Source organism: Miscanthus floridulus, chromosome 11, assembly GCF_019320115.1.
Source record: "Miscanthus floridulus cultivar M001 chromosome 11, ASM1932011v1, whole genome shotgun sequence".
Lineage (NCBI taxonomy): Eukaryota > Viridiplantae > Streptophyta > Magnoliopsida > Poales > Poaceae > Miscanthus > Miscanthus floridulus.
In genome coordinates, this window is record NC_089590.1 from 89,422,915 (window position 1) to 89,433,347 (window position 10,433).

Below are 10,433 nucleotides of genomic sequence, written 5' to 3' on the forward strand. Positions count from 1 at the left end.
GCGCGGCGCCAAGGGAGCAGGGCCAGGTGATTCGTGTGACCCCAGGCCCGCGCCTATCACTTTGATCGGGACTCGGTCAGAGGCGGTGCCGGCGTGGGGAGGAAGATGACATTGTGGTGGGGGATGGCTGACACGTGGGGTCAGGTTGGCAGCGACAGCAGGCGAAGCGAAAGGCGCGCGGGCGTGAGCAGCGCGCTGGGCTGGCTAGCGGAGCCGGGTGCTGCCGCGCGCAAGCTGGGCTGGCTTGTTGGGCCAGCTGCTGCTGCGCGCAAGCTGGGCTGGCTAGCGGGCCGGCTGCTGCTGCGCGCAAGCTGGGCTGGCTAGGGGGCCTTCTTTTTTTTTTCTTTTTCTGTTTTATTTTTCGTCTCCTTTGTTTAAATTCAAATTTGATTTGGAATTTGAATTCAAAATTGGTGTACCTTATTCATTGGAGTTTTAGATATGAGGCCCACAACGTTCTTTTATATATATTAGGAACTTTATTTAGCTATTTTATATAACAAAAATAGGTGTAGTTTTGTTATACAAAAATAGAAATAGTTTTCTCTTTAAGCATTTATTCTTTGATTTGATTAATAATTACTTTATGATTTATTTCTTTAAAAGAGTTGTTAGGCATTACATAAAACAAATGGAAATCTAAATCACCATTTGAGTTAACAATGTATGCTATATTTTATTTGTCAGTATTTAAATAAACATAATTAACAAATGACATGCCATGCTTATGAAATTGTTTAGTTGGTTTACAACTAATGCAACACCTAGGGTTGGCTCCAACAGATGTCACTCAACATTGCATGGGGTTTTGAAGAAAAAATTTTGTAGTTGTGATTTTTGGTGTATGGATTTTTGGGTTGTTACAATATCCCCGCAATATATATGTATTCCTGTGTGCAAGCAACTTAGCACATATCCAACTAGCTTACGTAAAGAATAATTAGTGCATCGGAAGCATGAGAGGCCCAGGTGATAACATTAGATACTTAAAGCGCTTTATACTTGGCTCCTCCTTTTGAAGGGAAGGCAGCTGGCTTCTTATATAACCCTGCACCACTTCCTCCAGCCAACTGGTAGTGTCCTTTGGAGCTGGGCTAGAGCACAACTGTGAGAAACCTTGTGTTGGCGATTTGACGTCCTCCGTTATCCTTAGTTGAAAGAAGAACTTCAACCAGGTATTAAGTTTCCTACTAAGTTTGTTCGTTGGTTTTGCTTGTTCATCAGTGTGTGTTGATCTTTAGTAAGGAGCAAGTAAACTCTGTTCTGTGGCTTCTCTTCATGTGGATAAGAGGTGATGAACTGATGATAACTAGTGTTTTGTTAGAAATTGTTTTTTTTTTCGAAGCAACAAGGAAGGCATCACACTAGAGCTTGCCAAATATTGCTTGTTTATTTCTTGGTTCCTGCAATCCTGCTAGGTTGAAACTTGAAAGCAATAAGGCATGGTTTCCTGGGTCTAACACATGTTAGCTTCTCAGTTGCTGTGTTCTTCTAAATATGATTCATGACTGTTTGAACTTTAGTTAATCATGCTCACTTTGTTGTTGGTTTCTTACTCTGGATGACTGCAAATTACTGCAAGTATACAAAACGAATAGCCAATCATATTGGCTTCTCCAGTAAGTCTGGAATAGCACTTCTGAACCCATGTTTACAAGAATCTTTATATTGTCACCCGAATAAAGCAATCACCAATCAAAGTAAGTGATCAAATATTTGTATTTTTAAATGATCGTATCTTAAGAGTATTTTTCTAAGACCATATCTTCTTCCATGTTCATTCAACACTAGACAACCTAAGAGTAGATGCTGAACCTTCAAGTTGCACGAATCATTCAGCTATTATTCTTGTTTTGGTAAATGAACTACTACTTTCTGTTTGACAGACATGCGGTGAGGTGATCAGTAATAAGTATTGATTTAAGGGAGATCATTTTGAGCATGCTATGATGGAGCTCTACTCTGGATATCTTGAAGATCATTTCAACCTCCACAAGCTAAAGTGAGCATTTCCTCTTATCAGATCCCCCTGTTTCATCTGAATGTTTTTTTTGTCCATATGATGCATAGAAAAAACGCCAATGTTCTGATGACTGTCCAATCAGTCAACTCAAGTAGAATGAGACGTGAAGCAAAAGAGGGAGAGCTAATAGCTTTGGTGCCACTAGCATTAATAGACTACTAGTAGTGCGATTTGCATTAGATTTCCTTACCTGTGGGTGGCACATCATGATGTAAACTTAATACTAGATTTTTTTTTTAGCGGTGCAATTGGGACTAGTGCATCCAGAGTGAGATCATGCTGGCTAAAATAAGCAAAGCGAAGCGCAAAAGTAGGAAAAAAATAATAATCATCAGTCAGGAACAAAATGCGTTCTACATCAAGGGATACTTTGTGCTAATTAAGTCTCCCCAAAAGCAGGCCGTGGAGGGAGACCCCTCGCTTTGTTCTCTGTCTAGCCTAGACACTAGACAGCCATGAAGCGCTCTCGTTTTCCCAATTTTTCTTGCTTTAGCCCACAGGTGACACTGATTTTTTTACAAGACACATAGCTGACGTTCCTGAATAGCACACGTCAGCCGTCAGTACAGTCTCTTTTAGCAGCCCACGACAATGAGCTTTGCATCAGCCATCAAGTCTCCCTTGGCCTTTAGCTGAGGTCCTCTGATAGTTGACCTCCTAACGGAAAAGAGCCGAGAGCCTTATTTGGCAAATAGTGCACGGGCAGCAGTGAGTCACTAGAGTAGACTCTAGTGAGGAAAGCTGTTTCCTTTTGCATCATCATCTCCAACCCGCGTGCGGCAGGCAGAGGCAGGGGAAGGGCTGCCGGCCCCCTGCCTGCTGTGCCTGGTGCTGATCTGAACGAAGAAAGTGGTGAGTGGTGCTGTGCATCACCAGCGTTCTCCACTGGCTTGGCTAGCCAACCAGACATTCCCTTTTGTTCTGTCATCACATTTCTTGTCATCAGCATCACTACGCACACATACTACCACTTGCAGTGTTTGGTCTATTTATGTATAATTTTTCACTGTGCATGCAGGCAAGAGCATGACATACTAGTATTTTCTTCTCTCATGCTTTTCTCCTGTGCAATATGCAAAATCTGCTCGATATGGTTATGCAGCATTAGAATCGCATCCCTTTTTTATTACTTATAATATATATAACCTGGCACTGTTGACAAAATCACACGCACACGTGTGGCGCAAACCACTGCACTGCACATATCCCTGCTGCAGCCTGCACTTGTGTTCCAGATAAGTTGGATGGTGGGGTTCAGATGATGAAGGCCGACGACCACTGCTTTATTTGCAGCAGGGAGGGGTTCCTGTGTGCTGGTTGGAGGCAGCATGGACCAACCTAACCTGCTGCTTTTGCCGTAAAAAGCCAGGTGGCCTCCCCCAATAATTGAGGGGCCCCTATGTGCGATGGCTGATGAAGCTTTCTGCCTGCTCCCTGTCCTGCGGGGAGTACAGGACGCAAGCGTCTGCATTGCACACAATAATTGACGCCCATGAGTGAGTGATTGAACAGTCCAGTAATCCATGCTAGAAACACAAACACTATATGTTTGGTTCAAGGACTAGGATCTAAGGCCTTGTTTAGTTGCATCCCAACTTCTAAAAGTTGCTAACAGTACCCTGACACATCGAATGTTTGCGGCCCCGTGCAGGAGCATTAGAATGTAGTACGAAAAGAAAAAAACTAATTGCACAATTTAGTGGGAAATTGCGAGACGAACGTTTTGAGCCTAATTAGTCCATGTTGTGAACACTATTTGCCAAATAAAAATGAAACGTGCTACAGTAGCCCCAAATCCAAATTCATACAGCTAAACGAGGCCTAAGGATTGCGAGCTGTTTGACACACGCAAAAGCTTAGCATGTGGACTATTAGAAAACAAGAGGATCAGAAGCATAGCATGCAGCCGTTCATGGGCTTAATCTTGTGTGTTTAGGAGCTAAAGCCCCCGGCTAGAATCTGTGGCGTTTCTCTTCAGGAGCCTTCTCTACCGCGCACTCTTGTTAATGCGGTGTGACGTCACGGCTGATGAGCCGACGCCGTCACTGTCGCCACACTCTTTTAGTCTTTAACCTATTTATTATCCTTAACGCTGCCTGTTAAACCTCTACTACTAAGTAATGCTGGAATTGCAAGCACTGTCCGGTGTGGTGGCTGTCCTTGTCATCCTGCCAATTTAAGCTAAGGGCAGAGATGTACTTGGTCGGATAGCGTCACCGCAGGTCGGCCGGTGGTGCGCACCTGGCCGAGAGGCCAGTCCTGGTGCGGCTAGCTATCGCCGCCGAGTAGATCGGCACACGAGCTTACCCTGTGTACGTGTTGCTGGTAAACCTGCCCCGCACCAAGACGACGTCGTCGTCGTAGCTCGTCCTCGTGGTCGTGTCTCGAGTCTCGTGTCGCGCTGCCACTGGGTGCCGCGCACGTCTCTGCGCCGTCGGTCATCGCGGCAGGGCTGGGCAGAAGAGCGGAACGAAAGTTAGCTGGAGGCGCGCGGCAACTCTTTTGTTTCGTCACGTTTGCGTGGTCTGTCGCGCGCGGAGTCGTCCCGGCCAGCGCGCCGGGCGCCAATTCCTTCCTTCCCGGCACGGTATGTAGATGTAGGCACCAGCCAGTCATGGCTGCTCCCCAGTCCCCATGCCGCTGCGCTGCCTTTCCGAAAAGGCGAAAACCACCGGCTGGCTCCGCGCTGCAGGCGCTGGCCGGATTCCGGATTCCAGGCACCAGGCTCCACTCGAGGTCGAGGCGACGGCGGTTGGCGGACGAGACGACGGCATCCAGCCACTGGGCAAGGCAGCTGCCATGCCACTGATTCTATTCTCTCGTATCACGAGCCCGATGCGTGCGGCCCCGCACCCCCTTGGCGGCTAGGCAGCACAGCACAGGTTCTCGCATCCTGGTAGGCTACCTCAAAGTCGTAACCGCAGCTCGCCACCGATCGGTTTCCTCCCTTTTTGGGCCACCGGCCATGGCCACCCATCTTTAGTTTCCTCCCTAGCGATGATGAACGGAAAGAAGCCGTTGCCGTCCGCATCGGCGCGCGCGGCCGTGGACTGTGGACGTACGTGGACGACAGAATTTTTCTGGCAAGGTGAGCGCGCGTCACCCATCATCACGCCATCATTTGTTGCGTACGTTGTCAGCCTCCGCGGGGCTCCGCTCCGCTTTGCCCAAAGTGCTCGCCGGGGCCGCACTAGCTTGGAGAGAGCATAGGCATATTTTTGCCTTTGCTTGCGCTGGCTGCGCCCATTCCATTCGGAGTTAGAAAGAAAGCTTTAGCCTGCTGCCTTTTCTCCTTTATTTTTTCTTCTTCTTTCTTTTAACACTGTTGTATAACCTCTAACCTGGTTGCCACCTGCAACGGTGCTCTGTCGATCCGTCTGTCGTTGCTCACGGCGCCCTCTTGTTTCTGTTTGGCTTGGCCAGCATCGGCAGCGCCGCCTCGCCGCCGGAGTACATGACGTCGGCGTCGCCGGCGCAGTTCGCGGCGGTGCCCCTCAGAATGGGGTACGCGCGGCCGGTGCCGTCGCCTTCGCCGCCGGCGCCCGTAATGGGCATGTGGAGCAGCGAGCCGTTCAAGGTCGACAGCGGCGGCCACGCCACCAGCGCGTCCACCGTCATGGAGGCCGACACCAAGTTCGAGACGAGGGTGAGTTCTCGTGATCGGTTCTTGCATGTCTTCTGCTGTGATTTGCCTAGAAAAAGGGAAGGTCGCTCATGATGTATTGATGTCATGTTGGTGAGCTTTGTGCAGCTAGAAGACGTTCCACAGGTAGCACTTGAGCCAGGAAGAAGTACAGACCAGGAAACAAGCAAGCCGCCAGAAAGGGTACATAATTTTAAGCATCTTTCACTTGTTTTTCTTTTGTCCTTTTGACTGTCATAGCATGTTCAGTCTTCCTTAAATACAGTATATGATACAACAGAGAATAATCTCTTCAAGTCTGAACTGCCCATTCTTGCAAAAGAGAAATAAAATGCTCGGAATGTATAAACCTGAAATGATTTGTCCCAGGTCCTGAGAAGGCTCGCGCAGAACAGAGAGGCTGCTCGGAAGAGTCGACTGCGGAAAAAGGTGACCACAAGAACTTCACCGATCTTTTGGTGTTATAACCATAATCAGTACCTTATGTGTCTAACAGCTGTTGGGGCCAATTTGTTGTTGTTCAATAGGCCTACATCCAGCAGCTCGAGACAAGCCGGATGAAGCTGGCCCAGTTAGAGCTGGAGCTTCAACGGGCTCGGCAGCAGGTACGTGAAAGAATCTGTTGGCTAATGCCATTTCAACAGTCAGTGTTGCATTCACTGATGACTGATCAAGTGCATGGGACAATCTGCAGGGTGCATATGCAAATGGGAACATGGGAGACTCAGCTCTCGGTTATACAGGGTCGATAGATCCAGGTCAGGCTCTGCGCTGATCGTTCTGAAGAACGAAACACTAGTCGTTTGTCCAATGGCATTCCGCGCAATGTTCAGTCAGTCCCTGTGCATCTTCTAACTGCTGGTTTGTGTGCGTGGTTCAGGTGTCACCGCGTTCGAGATCGACTACTGCCACTGGGTGGACGAGCAGAAGAGGCACACGGCGGAGCTGATGTCGGCGCTCCAGGGGCAGCAGACGTCGGAGCTGGAGCTGCGCCTGCTGGTGGAGACGGGAATCAGCAACTACGAGCACCTTTTCAGGATCAAGGCGATGGTCGCCAACGTGGACGTGTTCCACGTCATGTCGGGCATGTGGAAGACGCCCGCCGAGAGGTTCTTCCTCTGGATCGGCGGGTTCCGGCCGTCGGAAGTCCTCAAGGTGTGTCCGCAGAACCCACACGAGTGATGATTCGTCTTTGCATGGTGATTGGTGATGATGGATGGATCTCTCTCGTTGTTGCTGGTGGCATGCAGATCCTGAGCCCGCAGCTGGAGCCGCTGACGGAGCAGCAGCGCATGCAGGTGGGCGGCCTCCAGCACACGTCGACGCAGGCGGAGGACGCCCTTTCGCAGGGCATGGAGAAGCTGCAGCAGAACCTCGCGGAGACCCTGACGGCCGAGGCCGACCCGTTCGGCCCCCCCGACGCCTACATGCTGCAGATGGCCACCGCGGTGGACAGGCTGAAAGGGCTCGTCGGTTTCGTCACCCAGGTAATAAAACCGACCGACCGACCCAACCGGTCGCCGAGAACCATCCATCTTATCCATGGGTGCAAGGCCTGGAACGCACGCACGGCACCGTGCGCCCGCGCAGCCGCGCCGTGTCCCTGTTGCTGACCCGCGTGGCGGCCTCTGCTCGGCTGGTTGTGCTGTGCAGGCGGACCATCTCCGGCTGACGACGCTGCAGCAGATGCACAAGATCCTGACGACGCGGCAGGCGGCCAGGGGCCTCCTGGCGCTGGGCGACTACTTCCAGCGCCTCCGCACGCTGAGCTCGCTGTGGGCGGCGCGCCCGCGGGAGGCGGCGATTAGCTAGATGCCTGCGGTGGCCGCCAGCCAAAAGCTCACTGGTGAGGTGACCGCACCAAAGAACACGACGACGACGACGACGACGACGAAGAGTAGTAGCAGTTCGCTGTATACTTTCCCAAGTGGAGGACGAAGAAATCGACCTCGCTGGGTTTGGATGAAGAATGCAAGGCTTCTCAATCAGCGGCGGTGCCCGCGTTCCTCAGCAACAGCAAAGCGGTGTGTGTTTATCAGGCGATTAGAGAAGAGAATAAACGGAAATCGATTGAGGCCTTTTTATTTGACGGGCGGAAGACGAGTACATATCTTGTTTTGGTACCCGGCCGGGGCCTCCTACAGGCGTAATATTATGATTGATGATGATGCAGGCCTCCTACAGGCGTAATATTATTGTTGAGGGTATATATATACTTATCATATATGTAATTACCTGTAACTAGTGTTGGTCTCTCATGAGTACGGAGCATGCAGGGTATTGTACGTATGGACAGTGGCGGATCTATGATTTTGATTATGGGGGTACAAACCAAAGCGCTGTAGTTCATCGACAATAAGATGGTATAATTCAATCACTAAATGATAATAAAATAGTTGTAATAATGATATATAAATAGAACAAGCTATATATTCTCATTATTACAAGTTTGCAACTAAATCTTATAAACTATTATCATAGAAACTAAAACTTCACAAGACATACGACATGATGCGTTGGGGAGGCCTCTCAGTGCTCGAGCTCACGGATTACCTACATCTCTGGGCAAGCGTTGGGGACATCCATCTTGGCAATGAGCCTGACAGGACCATTTGGCGCTGGACGACAGACGGATGCTACACAGCCAAATCGGCATACGACATGATGCACAGTGGATCCATCAGAATGTCAGGCCATACATTGATCTGGAAAACGTGGGCTCCGCTTCGCATCAAGATCTTTATTTGGCTTGCCATGAAAAGAAGGCACTGGACCGGCGACAGAAGGGCGAGACACGGTCTCGAGGCACATGAGTTATGCTACCTCTGTGACCAAGGACAGGAAACAATAGACCACATCATTGCAGTATGCCCGTTCACCCGTGAGGTATGGTACTATGTCCTGCAAGCGCTTGGGCAGCAAGTTCCACCAGTCTCCCAAACGACGCTCTCCTGGTGGCGCCGATTGCGGTCAGTGTGCACCGGCGATCGGCGAAACGGTATGGACTCCCTCTTCGCCCTCGTCTCCTGGCAACTATGGAAGGAACGGAACGCAAGATGTTTCCAGGAATCGACATCGTCCGTCGGCGACCTACTGCACATCATCAAGAACGAAGCCGACCGATGGATTCAGGCCGGAGCAAGCGGGCTACGTGCGCTAGCGCAGGGCTAGGTCCTTGTCAGGATAGACATGGATTACGGTGGTTGTTTTTTTTCCATAATGTAGCGTCCGCAGGAAACTAACTAACGGCCGGGAATGCAACTCTTGTACTATAAACTCTTTCTCCTAATACAATGATATGCACACTCGTGCGTATTCGAGAAAAAAAAAACTTCACAAGACATTCTGTGATTCTTGGAAGCGTTTAATAATATCTTCATCGCTTACACATAGGAAAAAGCCACTGCTGAATAAATATGACCAAACAATCATTCAAGTATCGATCACCCATCTTGTTTCGAAGGCTGGTTTCCATATGGTTCACTGCTGAAAATACTCTCTCAACACTTGTTGTTGCTATAGGAAGGATTAAAAGTAATTTCAGCAACAAATAAACAAGTTTAAAGCGATTCTTTGCTTTTCGAAACCTTGTGTCATTACACACATCAACAATAAATATATTAAGTTGCAAAAAAAGTTGGACCAAATTTGTGCTCGTAAAATCTTGAGGATAAAACTTTGTCAGTTTAATAAGTCTTTCCTTGTCATAGAAAGCAAAGGAATCACTAGTAGATTCAAAAGCAACCATGCAAACAAGTAGCTCTTTATGGGACTTTCTTTTCCCCGGTAGAATGAACTAGCTAGCACTTGGGCTTGCTACTTAACAATATATTATACATATATAATGGAAAGGGTATATGTACTTAGTATTTTTGTAGAAATTTTGGGGGTACAGCTGTACCCCCATGCACCTACTGTGCATCCGCCCCTGCGTATGGAACAATTTAGTTCACTGAACCAGAGAGATATCTAAGTTCACATTTGTCAGTTGTCGGTCATAGTTTCCTACAACCCTACTACATTTCATCACCATTTGGAGTTTCAGACGAGCTTGCTTGCCTCAACTGCAGAGATCCATCGGCTTGGTGTGAGTTTGATGTCATTGGCTAAAACTATTATACATGCCACTTAAAAATCATATCCTAGAAATATCATTATCCATAAGTTTTCATATCTTTCACTCCATTTCTGACTATATTTCGATAGTTTTGGCTCATGCCAAATAACAAGTTTGTCCTTTCTCTTAGCCGGACACAATTTTTTTGAAAGGTCATCAGGGGATGAACTATCCCCACCTAAATTTCATTAGCACAAATGCCGGCATAAGCCGGTGATGGTAGATACAAGCTTAGGTCATAACCCCAGAGTTACAAAGCAAGAAAGTTGATAAAAGAACACAACCACCGACACCGCATACAGAGAGGAACAACCAACACCGTCAGTCAAAGGGAGAAGCAACAACTCCCACGACGGGTGCATGTCAATGGACACCAAACATTGCACCACCAAGAGGCTGAGCTTCGAGTGACTCCATTCCATAGGCGATTTTAGGGCACCGAGTCCTAAAAGACAGACGACGGTCGCGATGTACATCTTCTATGGAGTACATCAGGGATCCAATTGCCTTCCACCTACGCCCCTAGAGGGGAGGAAGCCTCAAGGGTTGGAGCCTTGGAGGACTGACTACCGGAGAACATGGAGATCCAAGAGAGGGGGTCATGGTCTTGTTAACCCAACATACGGTGAGAAGATGCAAGTGCAACCAAT

General features: G+C 48.6%; 1 protein-coding gene across 4 annotated transcripts; it reads left to right on the forward strand.

The window, feature by feature from the left end:
- The first annotated feature begins 1,035 nt into the window (after window positions 1-1,035).
- LOC136491972 (transcription factor TGAL6-like) lies at window positions 1,036-7,924 on the forward strand. Of its 4 annotated transcripts, none has more exons than XM_066488154.1 (10): window positions 1,036-1,175; window positions 1,887-2,002; window positions 5,447-5,669; window positions 5,775-5,849; window positions 6,036-6,095; window positions 6,194-6,271; window positions 6,361-6,424; window positions 6,547-6,821; window positions 6,917-7,153; window positions 7,320-7,924. In XM_066488154.1, the coding sequence occupies exons 2-10, from the start codon at window positions 1,947-1,949 to the stop codon at window positions 7,476-7,478; spliced, it is 1,227 nt and encodes a 408-aa protein (XP_066344251.1). In that variant the 5' UTR covers window positions 1,036-1,175; window positions 1,887-1,946; the 3' UTR covers window positions 7,479-7,924. The 4 variants fall into 4 exon arrangements, with proteins under 4 accessions (XP_066344251.1, XP_066344252.1, XP_066344254.1 ...); XM_066488155.1 differs by having other exon boundaries at window positions 1,172-1,291; XM_066488157.1 differs by lacking the exons at window positions 1,036-1,175; window positions 1,887-2,002 and adding an exon at window positions 4,317-4,335.
- The last annotated feature ends 2,509 nt before the right edge of the window (window positions 7,925-10,433 follow it).